The following is a 20,189-nucleotide window of genomic DNA, read 5'->3' as shown; positions in this document are numbered from 1 at the left end:
TAGTAAGATTGCAGTTTAACACGGTATATTTGCTAAATTTTTTGTAGTCTACTGTGAATTTATCTATCTTTTGTGTATCTTTATCTTGATTTAGTGATTAAAATTTCTATAAGATTCTAAAAACAGCTAAACAATGCCTAATCATAAAACAATGTCCTAATCATAAAAATTCCATTTTTTAATTTTATTTATTTTTGCAAGTAACAACATCCATCACTGTTATACTTTAGTGACTGGTAAAACAATTTTTATTTTTACTTTTGTCATTATCAGTGATGCTGTAAAAGAAAATAGCACGGTGTCATCATCAGTGAACCTAGAAAAAGAGGTTTTGCTTATATGAGCCAGAAGCCAAATATGGATATTTTGTTGACCGGTTCATAATAATAACCTGGTAAGAAATTTGAAAATCGAAACCCACTTTCCTTGCTTTATTAAAGTAAAATAAAATAAAGGACGAGTATAAAGAGTACGGGCACGTGTCAGAGTACGAGCTCAAGAATCTTATCCAGAGGAAAATCCCCCAAATCCAAACTCAAATTTAAATTTAAATTTACATTTCAAATCCGGTTTTTAGGGTAAAACAATTTGCAGCTGGCGCGCACTCATTTGGAATTTCCCAATTCCCCCCTTTCCATTTTAGTCAATATACGTAGGTAATGTTTACCCACTTCTTCTTGAATCCCTCCGCTTACGGCCAATCGGTGTTTGAAAGTGTAGTTTCACACCAACCGTCTGGCGGAGAAGTCCACGGTGGTTACACATTCAGCCGTTTTAACCAAAATTTCCATAACTTTCATCTAATATCAACATTGTAGACGCTCGAACAACCAGAAATACATAATCTACCGATTAGTAACATTACTGTTTAAATACGATACACATTGTAAAACAATAATTGGTGCAAATGTAATTTAATGCTAAAAAATAAGTTCTCCCCTCGACTCTAGTGTCATTAGTTGGATTCTAGTAAAAAACAACTTTTTACTAGTTGGTGATAAAATCCTTAAAACCTTGCGTTTCCTAGTGCCCTTAGATGTATGTTATATATTTCTAGGACTGTTTCCTAACTTCTTTATAGGACCAATTATTGAAAAGGGCAGGAGAGTATGGCTTTCTCCTTCCACGCCTTTCACCTTGTTGTTTCGGGATATCAGAGAATTAGGAGGGACAAACAAAAAGTGATGTGTTTTACTTTTAACCCCCACTTTGTCATTCTAGGACACTATGTAGTACTCTACTTTCTAAGTTCTACTCATAATAATACTGGGATGTTTTGATTGTTGATTTGATTATTATCACATAACCTGTCTCCTTGATTGATGTCCATTATATTTGGTTTCTGTGGGTAGAACTCCTTCAAATTGTAAGGTATCCGTCTGTTTGGCATAACCTCGTCCGATGTATCCATCTTGTCGAGACAAACTGCTTTCGCTAGGTCAATCAGTTTCAACTGCGAAAACATTTCCTGTACCATGAGAGTTTAACCTGGATTTTTAAGGGGCAGAAACACTATGTTGTCACTGTAACGAAAAATCATGTAATTAAATTAAACTCTACCGAGTAAATAGTGACTCAGACAAGAGACGGTAGGCACGAAAGACAAACAAGCGACTCGCAAATGTGCAAAATGCAGTCTTTATGAAAAGAAGCCTGCAATTCACAAGAGGGCCAAGCGCGTGCAGGTTACCATCGTATATAAACTGCAACAACTTGGAGATCCAGACCACATTCAGGTGAAAAGTATTTCATATGGCATCAAAAGTTCTACAGACAGTTACCATATTTTCTACTATACCACTATTGATAATATTGCGACATACAAATAAGAGCTATAGAGACCGAGTAAAAGAAACTAATATGCATATTTCATAAATAAAAACATCTGGTTTCGGGCTAGTTAAAGTATACACACAAACGCAGGCGAGATAGAAATTAGTTTATCACATTAATACACACTATGAAAGTGAAAGAAGGTAGTACACTCATTGAACAGCTTTGTAACTAGCTTTTGTTGTGTTGCCGCTGTTGCTCTAGCAATAAGTGAAGATTACCTGCGTCTCTCATACAAGGGATAATCCTCTCCCCTCCTACCATAGGGAGACCTGGGACGAGAATATGGAAGAGGAGGATAACGAGGTGGAGATCGCTCTCGATGATTCCTGAAATAAGGAGGTCCATCTCTAACATCCCTAAAATCTCTGACATCTCTGGATGGTCTTCCACGAGGTGAATAACTACGTGATCTTCGGCGACCACCAATGGGTCCATGATCACCACGATCACCACCAAAACCTCCTGAATTAGATGAGAAAAGAGAGGCAAGATTGCAAAAGTTAATCAGAGTGCACCTTCAGTAGGACAAACCCAAGAATACAAAACCCTAACACAAGGATATATGTAGCGAAGGAATATATAGTAAATGCGAAAGCTAAAAGCACGGTACTTCGTACCTCTTTTATCTTTTACACCTTGGTATCTTCCTGGGGTTGGGGTTCTCCCCCGTTTCCTTTTTGCCTGCAAGTACAGAATTAATGCGGAAAGGTAATTTCATATCATACTGCAAGTGAATAGACACTAAAACTCATGTTGCTAAAAAAAATCGCAATTCCATACTACTGCATAAAAAAATTAGTTATCTCTATTCTCGTTTTCTTCCTTCATGCTTTTGCCATTCATTTTAAATCAGTATCACATTGGTCATTAAATCATAAAGCCTGTGTAGTTCTTATTTGTTGGTTAAATATGACAAAGTTCGAATAACATCAAAACACGGGGAAAATTGGTGAAGCCTAAATAATTGATAATCATTTTTTACCATTTTCAATGGTTTTTCCAAATGCACAGAGAAAAAAAGAAAAACACAGCCTGTTGGAAATCGCGAAAGGGTTGCAGTTGCAGCCTTGCAGGGCATACAACCCGCCGTAAACTAGTCGGATTCGAAAAGAAATTTGAGGTGTCGACGCAGAGCTCATGTCGAAAGGGTGAAAGTTCGATCGGATGACGTAATCTGGCATGCTTTTTAGATATCTCTCGTTATTTGGGGATACCATATTCACTTCTTTGGGCTGCTATTGAATCGAGAAGTGGGTTTGATAGGTTAGAGCTTAGATTTTGAAGTCGCTGAAGCTACATACACACCAAACCTGCTGCCAAAAGTAATCAGCCGCCATTTTTGAAGATGAGGAAGATAGTAACAAAAATATCACATCCATCATTACAAAATTAAGTTACCTTCTCAACTGTAATCAGGCGGCCTTCGAGAACTGAGCGGTTAAGATACTTGATACAACGATCAGCATCCTCAACAGTTTCCATCATAATGAACGCAAATCCACGAGACTCCCTGGTGCGAGGATCAGTAACCAAATGGCACTCCGCAATCTGCATTCGACATTAAGTTCCATCAACACCTCATTTCAATAACAATGTTACGTTGTACAGAATGCCATTCACATAGACCATAATGAAATCAACAACTAACCTTTCCTTCAGTGCTGAAATGCTTCTCGAGATCACTTGTGCTAACCCTAGTGGATAAGCCAGTTACATACAAGTTATTTCCCGGATTAACAACTTCTCCAGGTTCACGGCTCCTGCAACCAATTACAAGTTTCATCATGAGATAATGATTGCACTCAACTAGAATGGTAGAACCTCTTAGAGAATAATGATTATACCTGGAGCGACTCCTTCCTCTTGACCTTGATCTTGACCTACGAAGTCTAGTTGGTGAAGGAGACAGAGATCGTCTACGAATTCTACTGGGTGGTGGAGTAAGAGAACGAGATATAGACCTTCCTTCTCTTGCATGTGACATCTATTACAAACACAGCCATTCACCAATCAAAATTCACTCAATTAATTACCGAAAAACCAATCACAGACATTAGCTATCATATCACCCACTTCACAAATCAAACAATGTATTGAATCATAACCAAACTGAAACTTAACAAAACTCTAACCCTTCTCATGAAATTTTCAACAACTTGACAAACAATAGCCTATAGCTCATTTTAACCACCCAATACTGAATATTTCAAGATTAGACATTTTTTTGACCTAATTTGATTCAAGTTTCAGATCTAAGCAGAACCCATTTCTCCATTTCTCAAAATATAACCAAAGTGTATAAACTAATACAAAGAAACCAATAATAGGATGTTAAAACCAACTTAGTAGAACAACAGAGAATTGAACAATGATTACTTAATGAAATGAAAACAAATCAATCATGAATGAAAGGTAGAACATATAGGATCATAAGTTAGAGGTACATATTGAATGATTACCTTAAAGGTTGAAAGAGATCTGATGAGGAAAAAACTGGATTTTTTTTCTTTTTTTTGAAGAATAGGGAAGAGAAGAAAATTCTTGACAACAACAATGCTTGAGATTAGGGTATTCTCTCTCTCTAAAAGGACTTCAACTGACTTTCTTTGAAACTGTGTGATATCTTAGCCGTCTATTTTGATGGGGACCCACAATATCTACTGATTTGAATCATCTGGCTCTTTCACCTTGTTTATTTCGATCTGACTCGAAATCTGAATCTAACTCGGCATGAAGTCAGGTCATTTGTTTTTCATTTTTCTTAATATCTGATTCTGATTTTTAATCTGACTCGGCATGTTGTCTGGTCTTGCTTTTCAGTTTTCTTCATACCTGATCCAGATCTGAATCTGACTCGGCATCCAATTCAACATCTGTTGTCTCGTGTCAGATCATTTGTTTTAATTTCAGCTTGTCTAGAACTACCGAGTTTGTGCAGCGTGATGTACACCGACAGGGGATCGGACAGTCCAGGATTACCTCTCAACATCGAGATAGGCAGTGGGGCAGGAGTGGGCCCCACTCTCTTCTCACACGGTGCACCAATCATTATTGTTTTAGTTTTCCTGATGTCAGATCATTTGTTTGTTTTTAATTTTTCATTTCTCTAATATCAGACAGTCGTTTTCCTTAATGTCTGACTCGACGCATATATCATCTGACTCAGAGGTATTTGAGTCAGGTAGATAGTCGGCCGATATTTTTTGAGTCAGATAATAGCCAGCGGCACAACAGATTGAAACCTTAGTTTTAATGGTGCCCCTTATCTTTAGAGTGTCTGTATTTATAACTCTGTGTAAACTGCACGTGTATAGTGTAGTATAAATGCTTTGTTCAGACATCACCTGTAATAACTATTACACTGATATTGATACACAATATGAAATATCATTTTCACCTGTCATTATGGTACCAAGAGCAGGTTAAGCTTTTGATCCTTCAATCGTGATTTTTTCTTCACCTTCAACAAAAATCTGTGTTCTTTTTCTATTACAACACTGAATCACAGATACTCTTTTGGGTGAAGATTATTTTTTCTTTGGTATTCTTTGATTCTTCACTTCCTGCAAACTTTTTTTTTCAGATCTACTTTTTCTTTTCTTTCAATTTCGACTTCTCTATCAAGATTGCATCAAATTCTTGATCAAATTTGTTCATCTTACTAGCTTCTATCTTCATTCACTTTCGTTGTTTGTTCAAATCTTGTCTTCAACTTTTCAATTTTATCTCAAATCTTGATTTCTTTCAATGGATCAAAGACCTACTGTTCGAATTTCCACACTTCCGCTCAATACTATTGCTCATATAATCCCTTTGAAACTCAAAGATGATAATTTCATCACCTGGAAAGCTTTAATGTTACCACTTTTCAAGAAATTCCAGGTTGAAAAGTTTATTGATGGTTCTTTTCCATGTCTTGATCAAGGAACCACAAGAGCTCAACTCACTGAATATCAAGATTGGATTGCTGAAGATACAACTCTTCTTCTTTGGATTCAATCAACAATCTCTGATTCAACTATTGGTTATGTTGTTGGTGCTGCTACTTCTAGAGGATTGTGGCTCAGCATTCAAGAAAGATTTGCTCATACTTCTGCAACTCATGTGATTCATATTCGTACCAAGCTTCAATCTATCAAAATGAGTGGTTCTGTATCAAAATATCTAATGGAGATTAAAAGTCTTCAAGATCAACTTGCAGCTGCAGGATCTCAAATTTCAGACACTGAAATGGTGGTAACTATTTTATCTGGCTTGCCTCTAGAGTATCATTCTTTTGCTACTTCAATCAGAATTCGTAATCCTCCAGTATCAAGCAAGGAACTCTTCAATCTACTCATGAATGAAGAAATTGTTGTAACCAATACCAAATTTGATTCTGAAGCCAAAGCTTTTGCAGCTCAACATTATCAGCAGTTCAAGCCTAACTCTAGTTACAATCCTAAACCTTCATACTCAAACACAGTTTTTCATAGAGGTGGATCAAGAGGTCGAGGTGGTCGACATCCAAATCCTAATTTCTTCTCAAGACCTTCCTATGGAAGAGGCAATACTTCTGAAATTGAACCTTGTCAAATCTGCAAAGGCAAGAATCATGATGCTACTGAATGTCACCAAAGGCTCAATTTCTCCTATCAAGGCAAACCTCCACCAGCAAATCTTCAGGCAATGTTAGCAGCTGCAGATATTTTTGATGATTCTCCCTGGTATGCAGATAGTGGAGCTAAAAATCACATCACCTCTAATGATGCTAATCTGACTACTTCTTCTCCTTATGAAGGTGCTGAGATGATTTCAACAGCTAGTGGCCAAGGTATGCACATCTCTCACATTGGCCACTCATTAAAACATGTGAATGATCATTCTTTTACTCTCAATAACATTTTAGTTGTGCCAAAAGCCTCAAAACCTTTTGTCAGTTCACAAATTTAAACAACAACCATGTTCTTTAACTTTTGATTCTTTTGGTTTTTATGTGAAGGACTTGACCTCTCAGAGGATCCTTTTGCAAGGGCCACATAAAAATGGTCTTTACCCTATTCAATTCAATTCACCACTGCTCTGCTGCATACTCCAGTTCTCTCATCACCAGAGATATTCTACACAAAAGACTTGGACATCCATCTTTTCAAACCTTGCAAAGACTGTGTCATCAATTACAACTACCAAAAGTCTCTAGCACACCTTTATTTTGTAATGACTGTAAACTTGGAAGAATGCACAAACTTCCTTTTAGTCTTTCTAATACTGTTGCTGCTCAACCTTTAGAGCTTTTCATATGGACTTATGGGGTCCCTGTCATGTTAGTTCTCTTTCAGGCTCATACTACTATGCTAATTGTAGATGAGTACTCAAGTATTGTTGGATCTTTCCACTAGTCAATAAATCTGATTTCAGACAAGTTTTCATTAATTTTGTCACTCAAATTGAAAACTTCTTTTCTTTGACTGTTAAATGCATTAGAACTGATAATGGTGGTGAATTTACTGGTAATCTTCTTAAAGCTTATCTTACTCAAAAAGGAATACTTCATGATTTTTCCTGTCCCAATACACCTGAGCAAAATGGGGTTGCTGAGGTAAAACACAAACATATTTTGGACATTGGTAGAACTCTTTTGATTCAATCTGGTCTCCCTGCCATGTTTTGGGTAGAGGCTTTTCAAACTGCAAATTATCTAATCAATAGATTACCAGCAAAAGCTCTAAACTTTGTATCTCCTTTTGAATTTCTCTTTCATAAGTCTCCTAATTATGATTTTTTGAAAGTCTTTGGTTGCTCCTGCTTTCCATGGTTGAAACCATATACATCAAATAATTACAACCTAGAAGTAAGCACTGTGTCTTTCTAGGATAGTCTTTATCACAAAGGTTATAGATGTTATGACTTCACCACTGGCAGAGTTATATCTCTAGACATTTTATTCAATGAATCCAGTTTTCCTTTCAAACTTTTTCATCTCATACATTTCTGCAACTGTTCCATCCATCATCCCTACTTGTGATGCTTCTACTACTCCTTCAATCTCTGAGTCAGTTCCTCTCCAACTCCCACCACCACTCCAATACTACAACTAAAATCATTCCTCAAAATGATCATTCCATGATTACTAGGGCTAAGAGAGTGTGTTTAAACCAAAAACTATGCTTGCCACTAAACATTTATTGCCTGCAGCTTACTTAAGTGATACAGCATCTCCAGTTCCAACATGCTTCTCTCAAGCAATAAAGAATCCAAAATGGAAGGTAGCACTTTTTCAGGAACATGAAGCTTTACTTAATGCTGGTACTTGGTCTTATGTGCCTTCTTCACCTGAGCAAAATGTAGTTGGCTGCAAATGGGTTTCAGGATCAAGTATAATGCAGATGGTTCATTGGACAAATATAAAGCAAGACTAGTGGCAAAGGGGTTTCATCAACAACCAGGACTTGACTTCACAGAAACATTTAGTCTGTTGCCAAACCAACAACTGTGAGAATTGTTCTTTCTCTTGCAGTTCAATTCAACTGGGCAATTACTCAACTTGATGTAAGTAATGCCTTTCTCCATGGGGATCTGCAAGAAAAGGTATTTATGGCTCAACCACCTGGATTTATTAATTCCCAATACCAAAATCATGTCTGCCTACTTCATAAATCCATCTATGGACTCAAGCAAGCACCCAGAGCAAGGTATGCTAAACTTGCTCAAGCTCTTATTTCTCTTGGCTTTGTTACTTCATATGCTGATACTTCATTGTTCATTCACAAAGTTGGATCATTTATTACAATTATCCTAGTTTATGTGGATGATATCTTACTCACTGGCAATGATTCAAATCATATGCATCACATTGTCACAAATCTGCAAGCTAGTTTTCCCATCAAGGATCTAGGCAACATACATTATTTCTCGGGTTTAGAAGTCAAGAGAGATAACTATGCTTTACATCTTTCTCAATCCAAGTATGCACTTGATCTACTAAAGAAAACCAATATGACTGGTGCCAAAGCTTGTTCTTCTCCTGCCTCAGCAACAGTCAAACTGAGCAAGTCAGATGGTTCTTTCCTTCCTGATCCTTCAGAATACAGGTCAATTGTTGGAGCTCTTCAGTATTTGACATGGACCAGACCTGATATATGTTATGCTGTTAATCAGGTCTGCCAATTCATGCAGAATCCTACCACTACTCATTTTGAAGCTGTCAAAAGAATTCTCAGATATATAAAAGGCACAATTGAGTATGGTATCAAATTCACAAGAGGTTCTTCTTTTTTACTGGGGTTTTCAGATGCTGACTGGGCAGGCAATATTGATGACAGAAAGTCTACTGGTGGTTACTGCATTTTTCTGGGTTCCAATCCTATCTCCCGGTCCTCTAGAAAGCAAAGTACTGTTTCCAGATCAAGCACTGAAGCAGAATATAGAACTCTAGATCATAGTGCTGCTGAACTAGTTTGGGTCTGCTTTATTCTCAATGATCTTCATTTCCCACTACCTGCAGTTCCAAGATTAGGTTGTGACAACATAAGCTCAATCTCTTTAGCTTCCAATCCTATTCAGCACAGTAAAATGAAGCATGTTGCTCTTGACTTTCACTTTGTCAGAGAACTGGTGCAATCTAAAGCCTTAGATGTCTTTTATGTTCCTACTCTTGAACAGGTGGCTGATATCTTCACCAAAGCCTTACATGGTCCCAGATTTGGCTATCTCAGAGACAAACTGCAAGTTCATCCTTCTTCGCTTCAGTTTGAGGGGGGTAATGGTGCCCCTTATCTTTAGAGTGTCTGTATTTATAACTCTGTGTCAACTTCACGTGTATAGTGTAGTATAAATGCTTTGTTCAGACAGCACCTGTAATAACTATTACACTGATATTGATACACAATATGAAATATCATTTTCACCTGTCATTAAGTTTGTCTGCCTACAGTAAGGTATACGTATACCGAGCTACCAGCAGCCCTCAGACTCCAACTACCTACAGTAAGGTATACGTATACCAAGCTACCAGCAGCCCTCAGACTCCAACTACCCCGGCGAAGCCACTTACTCCCTGGCATTTTCCACCTGAACATTTATTTGGTCCTCAGCCGAAACAATGTGTTAAACAAGGTAAATACGACTGATTGGTGGTGGGCCCGGGAAAGTGTATAAAATTGAAGCGAAATGAAACGCGGGCCTACAGTAATACCGCAAGTGCACGGTCGTCAGTTGTAGCTCGTGCAAGTACGGGTCGATCCACAGAGACTGGGTGTGTTTGGAGTGTGTAGCTATTTTGGGCTTCTAAGTTGCTATTGGGCTTTGGTAACTTCTAGGCACAGTGGGTTTGGCTTTGGTTTTGAAGTGCACTGGTCTCTTGATTGAGTTTGTGCTTTGGCCTTATTCTATAAGAATGAACTGGGCTTTGGGCCTTTGGACTACAGATGGACTGAACTGAGCCTTGGGCTTCAGCAGTAGCAGAAGCAGTGCACAGCAGGGAAAGGGGGAGCAGCAGCAGTGCAAAGGGCAAGTGCACAGCAGCAGCAACAGCAACAACAAGTAGTAGCAGCAGGGGGAGAACAAGGCAGCAGAGTACTAGGCAGTGAGTGCAGTAACAAAGATATAGTGTATCAAAGAGTGACAGTGAAATGAAAACAGAAAAGAAACAGAGAAAGAAAACAGATGAAGTCAATAAGAAAACAGTGAGACAAAAACACTAAAGTGACAGTGGTAAAGACAATGAAACAATGGAAGCATATACAATGGCAGTGAAATGGTGATTGTTAACAGTGGCAAAGTGCCAACGAAGCAAAGTAAGTTACAAAAGAAAGTGGTAAAAGAAAGGTGGCAGTGAAGATGATGTGAAGCAATGGTATTGAAGTAAACCAAGGCTATGAGCCAAGGGCAGAGAGGAGGTTGCAGTTGTGGCTAAGCTAAGGCTTAGAATCCACCTTGTGACCTATCCAGACAATGTCATTCTAGGTTGAATTCTTAATGGAACTAAGTGACAGCTAAGGTCAACTTATGATCCTAAGCATACAAATGGAATGGAAAGAGAATTAGCTTGCTATGAGCACTAATTTCTCCCATTGCTCAATCAAAACAATGCACCAAGGCTCTAACCTAGCATTCCACTATCAGACAGTGCACTGAGGTTTCATCTAAACCTTAACACAATGAATTAGAACATAATGCAACTACTACTGAATTCAAACATAAACTTGAAATAAACTGAACTGAAATTGAAATTTGAATATAAACAGGACATTAAAACAGGGAAAGGAATTAAACACATTACACAAAACCGAACATGAACATATACAGAACATCAAAGTTCTGGACACTGGCTATTCCAGCATAAGCCAATTTCACACCCAACACCTTCTATTTATACAAGCAAGCAAAAACCCAAAAATCCCCAAATTATCAGAAAATTAGGGTTTCACCAAAAAGTGAAATTGACTCACCTAACCTACTGATAACAGCCCTAATACGTCGACCCATGCCTCTAATTATACATTCAATCACTTTCCCCCCAAAATCCCCAATTTATGAAATTAGGGTTTGATAAAAAATGAAATTAATTCATACCTAATCTCTGAAAACTGCTACTGACTTCGACCCATGCTTCTCCTTAGTCTCCTGCTCCATTCCCATGCCTTCAATTGCTTTTCTAGCTTCACTAATTCGTCAACCATTCACCTAGGGTTTCGGCAGGGGAGAAATTGACGAATTAGGGGGCTATAAAGATGGGTAATAGCTGTAGGAAGGTAGGGGTGATGATGGTGGAGGTGTGGTGGTGGTAGAGGAGTTGGTGGCGGTGGCAGTGGAGTGGGTAGTGGTACGGGTTCTGCTGCAGAGAGGGGAGGGAAGAGAAGAAGTCGATGGAGGAAGGAGGGGGCGTTTGGTTAGGGTATAGGTATAGGATACTAGTGTGTTGAGCAGGTGTAGAGGATTTTGATGTTTCGCGAAGCTGGACCGTAGGATTATAGGATGATGGAATGATCCAACGGTGAGATGGAAATGGATGAGGGGAGACCGTAGGATGACGAGATACATCAAAACTGACGGCGAAGATCGAGGTTAGGTGTTGTAGTGTTAAGCGGAAGTATCGAGATTTGATGCGCAGGCAAAGAAGCGACCGTAGGATCTAAATGTGATCTAATCTGAAGGCTTGGAATTTAGGTACTATGGTGTTTTGCAGGGACTTCAGATTTTGATGAACGATGAAGAAACGACCATTTGATGATGAGATGGATCCGATCTAACGGCTGAGAATGGAGGCGGGTATGGATATAGAAAATGGGTTTGGGTAAGGGTTTTGGGCCTTGGGTATGCCAAGCCCATATCTTCTTTAAGAACAATTCTTCCTTCTTGAGCCCATTCCTAGCTTTTTGGACGTGCGCTCCATTCTTTGCGGCTTCCTTGCGTAATTTCTTCCGGCTTTTCACTACTTTTCTGCTCCGCAAATCATCCAGACTTTATTTGGTACCTAAAAATGCAAAATTAATTAAGAAAAATATTTATTCTTGAAAACAATGAAAATGCAGAATATGGGATAAAATGTAGAATTAATGCACAAAAGATGAGTTAAATGCCAAGAAAAATATATAGAAATATGCACTTTTTAGCACTCATCAATTGGAAACAAAAGCTTTCTTGTCTATAATATGAACTATTAAAAAAGAAAGACTGATTCTGTCTGCGTAATAAGCTCGACTTTATACATATCTATACCCCAGAATTTGTCTTTTCATTTCTGCTCTATGTACAGTGAGAGATATATATATTTCACTTTCAGTGTGAAGGAAAAAAAAATTATTGTCCGTAGCCTATACTTCCGATAACAGAAAATTTGAAGCTGTTAGTTATGAAGACCACTTTGTAACTGTGTATCCGAAGCATTAGACTTACTCTGATCCTGCTCATCCCATGAAAAATCCTACATCTCACTAACTTCTTGAGAATGAATCTTGTCTCGCTAACTCATATGTTGCAGCTATGCTTGTCTGATTTTCGGTATTGTCTTTAATCTTAACTTTTGAGCATAAGAAGAAGAAGGAAGCTGTGTATATACTGACATGCCAAATACTGCAAAACATGTTGCTAACGTAAATAAGAGTTCGACATAAAAAGTGAATAAGAGGAGAGAGATGCAGAGAAACCAATCTCATTGAACATACCTGTGCCAAATCCAGTAATTTTTGGAGTTCACCACTTTCCAGCTAATCCCAGCCAGAGCTAATGCAAGAAAGCCAAGAATTACAAAGCCCCAACGAAAACGATCACGTAGTGTCTTCATAAGATTGAGCAACCATGCTTTAATGTTTTGCCGTCTGCAACTCAAGAACCAAAATGAGAAAAGGATGCAAAAAAAGAAACATACGCCTGCCAAGTAAGCTAACTCAAAATAGCAGTCACAATTCACAGGGTAAAGGTATGTTACCTTTCAAGAATACTCGAAGACAACCATGACGAACAAGAAAGCGACCGGATTGTTGTAGAATACTCAATCAACCATCCGATAAGAAGACCCACAGTCCCAATTATAATGACAAGAATAACATTCCTGGACCTGCACAGATGGATAGTATTGGTTAGGAACTTTTCCATGTAATGAAAAGCGACTTCTAAGAGAAAAATAAAGAAAAAGTGAAAGCTCACTTTGTTGCTCCAGTTGCAGCCATGAGAGCCGTCAAAATTGACACACATGTATGAATTACCCTTTTTGAGGCTTCACCAACAGTCGCTAGATACACAAAATTGCTCACCACCGCCATGAACGAAAGCCAAAAGTCCATAAACTGAGAAGAAAATATTTATTTCAATTGGTTGTCGCTATTGTTTGATATAAATTGTTACTGGGTGAAAATTAAACATGTAAGAGAGTGGAAATCACCCTTGCACCTGTAAAACATGAAAAGATAGAGCGCACCAAGTGCCTACATCACATGCATGGTATAATGAACTTGAAATCCCACTAGCCACAAACAGCACCCATTCTGAATATGCCTGGAAAAGGCAATGATAGGTTAATAACTATTGCAGATGTTCAGAGATGACTGATGGTCTGAAAAACTGTCATGAAAAACTGACATAAACGATAAATATGACTGTAAGCTGGAGTCCAAGGTACTGAAATATCCTTGATTATAATTATGAAATCCCAAATACCACAACTTCACTTGGATCCTAAGTACCTTTTGCCGCAGTGCCCAGTATGCAGGTAATATGGCTGCTGCATTTGATGCAATTAGAGTGATCGACTGCCATATATGCCCTGCAATAGTTTTGCCAGTTACTGTGTTAAAATTAGTACATGCAAATGGGATATTGGTGGAACTAAGAATTTCGGCAACTTGAATTTTAACGAGCACCAAAGATCAGCGATTTTCATCTCGTCACCCTCTAAAAATTGAGTAGAAGTTGAAGCTTGTTCGGCACGTCATGGGTTAGAAAATCCAAGATATCTTGCAATAGTTTGGAATAGTTACCTTTATGATCAACAAGCTCGATGCTGCAATCAAACCCTCCATGGTTCCGATCACAGGAGCAGAAGCTAGCACAAGAACACAACGATTAAAACACTTGCCCAATTCAAAAACTCTATCCTTTCTTTCCTAAGCTAGATTGTTAGTTCATCTAATATTAAGGATATGATATGATGTAGATGGTCAAAAACTATCAAAAACATGGATTAGTTTCAAATAAAGATAAAGAAATGAACCATATTGCGATAACGCCCTAGAGGTGGATATGACAATGAGACATCAGAAGAGTTAGCTAGACTAGAAAGCTGGCAATATGTTTAAAAAAAAATCTAACCTGAACATAGCCAATCCACTTTCATCAATAGCTGTCTGGCATGTCCCATGCCCAGAACATGACATTGGGCATCTTTCAACAGTAATAAGCATATTTGCTTGTTCACCAGAATGACCTTTGGTAGTTGCCAGGTGCCTTAGACCGAAGCTCCAAGTTCCTTCTCTCACATTTAATATATAAAACTTGAAACCATCATCATTTGAATCGTGCATTTTGAAAAACATGGAACTGTTACTACTGCTCTTATTGCTTGAATAATAGTAATCCCAGGTATCAATAGATGGTAATCCTCCAAATCTGGAATAAATGTCATACTTCAGTTTTGGATCTTTATTTACACCGATTTGTAGATGTTTTCCAGCTGCACCATACGGAATGTCAAGATGAAAGTACGTCCATGCAAAAGCATCCCCAACTGAGGAGTTGCTTAAGAAGGATGGCAAATCGATGTTACTAGATCCAGGCTTCCCAATGTTTGGCCGATAATAAGAATAGACAGTAGCTTTATTCGTCTGAAACGTCTGCACAGAAAAAGAAAACACACTGAAACAGTGAGCATAGCCCACAAAATCCAACTTACTGAGAAGGAACTAATTTAGACCCAATAATATAAACATACCTGAAGCGTGTAAGCTTGCCAGGTGCAATTGGGTCCAGCTTTTCCAACAGGACACTGATGCACTTGCCAATCCAAGGTATAGCAACCATCCACTTCTGTTCCGTTTTTTTGAAAAGATCCGAGTGCTTCTGTCGGATCAGCTGGAAGAATGACAACATACCAACGACCAGTTTTTGGCGATGGAATGATCAATGGAGAATTACTTACTACCCCAAAATAATCATGGAATGTCCGAGAAGGAATGGCACCATGACGAGCGTAACATGTTAAGTTGCTAGTAAAACTCGCTGTTTTGTTCATCGAAGATAATTTGTTAAATCTAATATCTTCAGCCTTAATCACAAATTGGTGAGCAATCCTCATAACATCCAGAGAATAAATTGCTGTTTCATTATAAAAATGGCAAGTGTCGCGTGCATCTCTGCATTTAACAACATTTTCCACTGTCTGGTTTACGGCATGGCTTGTGCCATCAGACTCAGCACAAGAAAGTGAGTCCACCGTTTGGTTGCAGCTAGGACCCCACACATACGGGGTTGAGCATGCTTCAATTGTTATATTAGCACTGAATCTATAAGACCGTCCACGAATAATCTGCATCCAGTAAACTTTTTGACTTTCATAACATGCTAATATGTGTTTATCCCCATCTTGTGTGGTAGAGGAAATACACTCATATGTTCATACAAGGAAGAATACTGTAAACAAGAACGATGTAGTTTACATGTTTGAAAGATACATACCATCTTCCCTTGTGTTCTTATAGGCCCGATTCCATTGAACAGTCCAATGTAAAATACTCCAGGGGTTATCTGCAAAAACACATCTTAAACATTCAAAAATCAAGTCTACAACACAGGGATTGAAATTCCTTACTCACAAACTGTTTCCATATAATCATTGAGTCAAAGCAAATAAAGAACCTGTTCATTTGTCAAGGACAGCATTATATTTTTCTGCAAAAGATGGCACCGCTCCCCATCCTGAAGATCCCTTATGCCTCCAAAAGAATTATTAGTGAGAGGACCTAACACTGCAACAACATAAGCTTCTCTCTAAGCTGCATCCCCTCATCATACAGTTGAATTACAAGGAAGAAATAGATAAAGAGATAAAGATAGTGCAAATCACTAGGTGCATTATACCTAGCTCATTCAAAGAGTCTTCAGTAACGTCCGGAATAGGAGGACTCCCGTCTCGGAAGCATATCATAGGCTGCTCACTTTTAGGAAGATGTTTTATGGCGTTCTGCACGCATAAGCACAATAAGTAGATGAATAAGCAGCTGCTCTAAGCTTCGTGTACCACTCTACCTATCCCTAATCTTTCTAATCATATAAACAACCAATTCGTGCATTGTATTGATGAAAAATGTATACTCACACTGTCGACATCCGACTGTATGCTCAAACACATTGATGAGAACCAAGTCGGCAAATCAACTGCAAACACAAAGCACCAAAACCAGTAAATGTCATTTAGACTAAACCCAAGAATTCTTCCCTGACCACAAAACCCCCATTTCAATTACTATTTAGAGACATTGATAAGTTTCAATTTGATGAAACCCCATTATTAAAATCTATAAAATAAACAGTAAAACACATTGAATTGTAGTTGCAGAAAAAATCTTAAGTCAACTCTATTGAATTCTTTAAACCCTTTAATGATTTTCCTGAATTTTATATACAAAAAACCCATCAAATCCTTACTCTACCCACCATGAATCCTTCAAATAAACACAAAAATTCTCCTGAATTTGAGCTAATTAATATTTAAAAAATAACAATAGAACAGTCAATTTGATGACTACTTCATTCATTTCTCTGTAAATAAAATAAAATACATAGACAACAGTCAAATTTTGACTGATAGTTGAAATAAACAAATTTACCTCTAATGTAGTTCCAATCATAGGGTTTAAGCTTTGATTCTGGATAACTTAAGCTTGAGATTATGTAAGGTTTTGATTCATCATCACCATCACCAGCAGAAGATAAAAACAAAGTAAAAAAGAAAACAAGGAATAAACAGAGACTCTGAGCAGAACCCAGAGTTGGATTCTTCTTCTTCACCATGATTATTGATAATTATTCAGTAAAATCAGTAGAGAACTTCAAAATGAAAAATGATTATATCTATAAGTTTGATGAGATAAATGAAAAATATTCATGATGATTCTGTTCAATCTCAATGAAAATTGACGGTCCATGTAATTGGAATGAACTTACACGGCATTCAATTAATCACCAATTAATATTTGGATGATCTTAATGATATTTGGTAGAGATTATTCCTTTTTGTGGTTTGTTTTGGGAAAAGACTTTCAAGTAGCTTTAAACTATTTTTGGAGTCATTTCTGCTGACTTGACTTTTCATTGACCAAACACATATCTAGAAGATTTTGGATGTTATTTTAAGTGGCATGATGGTTCTCATGGTCCGTCTTTTGGAGGAGGCGAGGGTTCGAATCCTTGACCTTATAATTTTAAGGGGCCCAACTAACCATTGTACTAACCCATAATAAAAGGAAAAAAATTAGAATCAGAAAGATAAGAAATTAGTGTAGGACATTGAATACATGATTACAGAATGATTTCTAAGCTAATTTTTTGTGACTTCTGATTCTGATATCCAAACAGGTTATAAGCACTTAAACGGCGTTATCAATCAACTTTGATATTGTCCATCCTCTCGTTGTTAGACCCAGAAATTGGAATCACATTATTGGAAATGTCACATTTTCTAATGATTTTATTTTACTATTAAAATTCACCGCATGAAACTATGAAAACTATACTAATAACCTCAGTTTGAAATTTGAACTCTGAAATACTAAATTCTTTACTGATCAAGTAGAAAAGAAAATTAGTTACTGACCTCAGAAGTGAGAGATGATGCCACCAAGGTCATTGTATTGTTGAAAACTTGAGCTTTTTGTGTCAGCACAATTTTCATTTTAGGTCAGTAGGAAGTTCCAAGAATAGCCAATGGTCAATAACCCCTTAACCAAAGTATGCTGCTATATAACATTATCGCACCAACAACTTTGGGATCTTCGGGTAGTGTAGGTCTCTTTCACAAAACGGATAGCATTTCGTTACACCTGAAAGTCATTTCAAGGTGGGGCTTTTTGGTTCGTTGATTAGCCTTTCCCTCGTACATACGGGCTCAAACAGAAAAGAGGTGGGTGTGTTGGACTAATGAATTAGAAGTAAATGAGATCCAACTTGGATGGAACACAGCTTTGCTAACGGGATGCACTAGTAGTTTATTAGGGAGGTACCGAATTTCGTGCGGGACAAAACAATGCTTAGCATGCAATACGGTATCTTTCCCAGTAAATTGGCGCCCGTGTTAACAGCCATGGTAAACTATTTCCTACTTCTTGGTTGTAAATGAATAGCTGGATGGTAAGGGTAAAGGGGAAGTTAGACTTTGCTCACACTCCCTAACGGGGTCGTGATTGGTACAAGGGATATTAAACTTTCTTAGGGACACCTATTTAGTTTTTTTTACTTGGTCAATAAAAATTCATTAAAAGGCAAAGACATGTAAAAGTGCTATGGTCGTGCTATTCTAACTAGCCAAAGTGGCCACCTAAAACAACACAGCTTATTTGAAACGATAATAAACCTCGCCAAGCCATTCTACAGCAAGAATGAACATTCGCCTACCCTCATAAAATTCATAACTATCCTCAACCAATAAATATGCTTGTTTGGCCAAGGCATCTGTTGTAAAATTAGCTTCCCTATAACTATGAACATAACGAACATTGTTATAAAAAGCATACGCCATCTTCCACTTCGGAGTTAGCTGCCAATGTAACTCACCCTTTTGCAAAGCTTGAATGCAGCTCATTGAGTCAGAGTGTACATAAATCTTCTTGACGTTAAATATCTTTGCCAAGATTATGCCATAGATAATAGCACAAACTTCAGCATAAAAATTGGTTTGCCAGCCAAGGCCAACACACAAGGCACCAAGTACTCGTGAGTTAGAATCTTTGAAGCTAACACTTGCACCAGCTTGGCTTTGATTGCCAAGTGAAGCACCATCACAACAAATCATAATTTCACCAAGTTCTGAAGGAGACCAAGAGATCTCAACAGGCGTGGAATTCTTGCACACTCTATGTTGCACTTTGAAATAATTCAAGATGCGCAAATCATCCACAATATTAAACATAAAACCTTTCATGCGAATAGAGTTAATGATAAACTCTTCCTCTAAAACCAAGCCAAGAAATAACAACATAATTCCGTGGAGATTGCAAGATTAGCAACAAGCCACAGATCCTTCATCATCCTGTTCCTACCAGTTGCAGCTTTATAGGAGCTGCAATATCTTCTGACGGCTACAAGCCAAAGTTTCTAGCAGCCCACGCCCAAATTCTCCTAGCAAATCGATAATGCCAAACAATATGACTAAGTGATTTGTAGTTGCAGGAAATCCTACACTACACCCCTCATATGATTTCATTGTTAATCAACTCATTTTTAGGTTTACACTCTTAATTTTATTGATTAATTTTTGAATGTTCTTACAAGAAAGATAAAGAAGTCAAGAATTATCTCTACTCTGAACTTTCTCTCTCCTATTTACTTGTTTCTTACTCAAAAAGATCTCTCTCTCCTTTACCACTCGAATGACTATTTATAAGGAAATACATAGTGGATGACAGCTAATCTGTCCTTTATTTTCGGATATGGTTTGCGACATTCTCGCAACCTTACAAATGTTAACTTAGCAAGCTCTCTAATTTTCGCAAGACTATCACATCTTTCTCATGATCCTTGCTGACGTCGTTTCTGAAACTGTTCTGCGACGCTATTGTGCAATACCATTGGAATTTCGCTGAGTCATAATTGTTACGAGATTCTGATCCTACATATTGCCTCTTATCATATCTTCTCTGCAAAGTAGAGAATGATGTGAGAAATGC

General features: G+C 37.8%; 3 protein-coding genes across 4 annotated transcripts; all 3 read right to left on the bottom strand.

Annotated features, from left to right (window-relative positions):
* Positions 1–1,846: 1,846 nt before the first annotated feature.
* On the bottom strand, positions 1,847–4,426 carry LOC113274754 (serine/arginine-rich splicing factor SR45a-like). Its single transcript, XM_026524140.1, has 6 exons — positions 4,296–4,426; positions 3,681–3,820; positions 3,485–3,596; positions 3,235–3,384; positions 2,454–2,517; positions 1,847–2,298 (listed from the first exon to the last, which is right to left on the bottom strand). Exons 2-6 carry the CDS (start codon positions 3,818–3,820, stop codon positions 2,051–2,053), a joined length of 714 nt encoding a protein of 237 aa, XP_026379925.1. The 5' UTR covers positions 4,296–4,426; the 3' UTR covers positions 1,847–2,050.
* A 7,805-nt stretch (positions 4,427–12,231) lies between these two features.
* On the bottom strand, positions 12,232–17,531 carry LOC113274753. Of its 2 annotated transcripts, XM_026524139.1 has the most exons (15): positions 17,136–17,531; positions 16,625–16,683; positions 16,387–16,489; positions 16,165–16,274; positions 15,985–16,053; positions 15,242–15,835; positions 14,623–15,143; positions 14,292–14,356; positions 13,998–14,077; positions 13,705–13,809; positions 13,462–13,601; positions 13,244–13,372; positions 12,981–13,133; positions 12,712–12,888; positions 12,232–12,289 (listed from the first exon to the last, which is right to left on the bottom strand). In XM_026524139.1, exons 1-14 carry the CDS (start codon positions 17,317–17,319, stop codon positions 12,750–12,752), a joined length of 2,451 nt encoding a protein of 816 aa, XP_026379924.1. In that variant the 5' UTR covers positions 17,320–17,531; the 3' UTR covers positions 12,232–12,289; positions 12,712–12,749. The 2 variants fall into 2 exon arrangements, with proteins under 2 accessions (XP_026379924.1, XP_026379923.1); XM_026524138.1 differs by lacking the exon at positions 12,232–12,289 and having other exon boundaries at positions 12,407–12,888.
* Positions 17,532–18,856: 1,325 nt separating this feature from the next.
* LOC113272019 lies at positions 18,857–19,501 on the bottom strand. Its single transcript, XM_026521934.1, has one exon. The coding sequence runs from the start codon at positions 19,499–19,501 to the stop codon at positions 18,857–18,859; it is 645 nt and encodes a 214-aa protein (XP_026377719.1).
* Between the last annotated feature and the right edge of the window lie 688 nt (positions 19,502–20,189).

The sequence above is a fragment of the Papaver somniferum genome, chromosome 4 (genome assembly GCF_003573695.1).
Source record: "Papaver somniferum cultivar HN1 chromosome 4, ASM357369v1, whole genome shotgun sequence".
Taxonomy (NCBI): domain Eukaryota; kingdom Viridiplantae; phylum Streptophyta; class Magnoliopsida; order Ranunculales; family Papaveraceae; genus Papaver; species Papaver somniferum.
The sequence above is the reverse complement of the archived record's forward strand: the minus strand, read 5'-3'. Positions and strand labels throughout refer to the sequence as shown.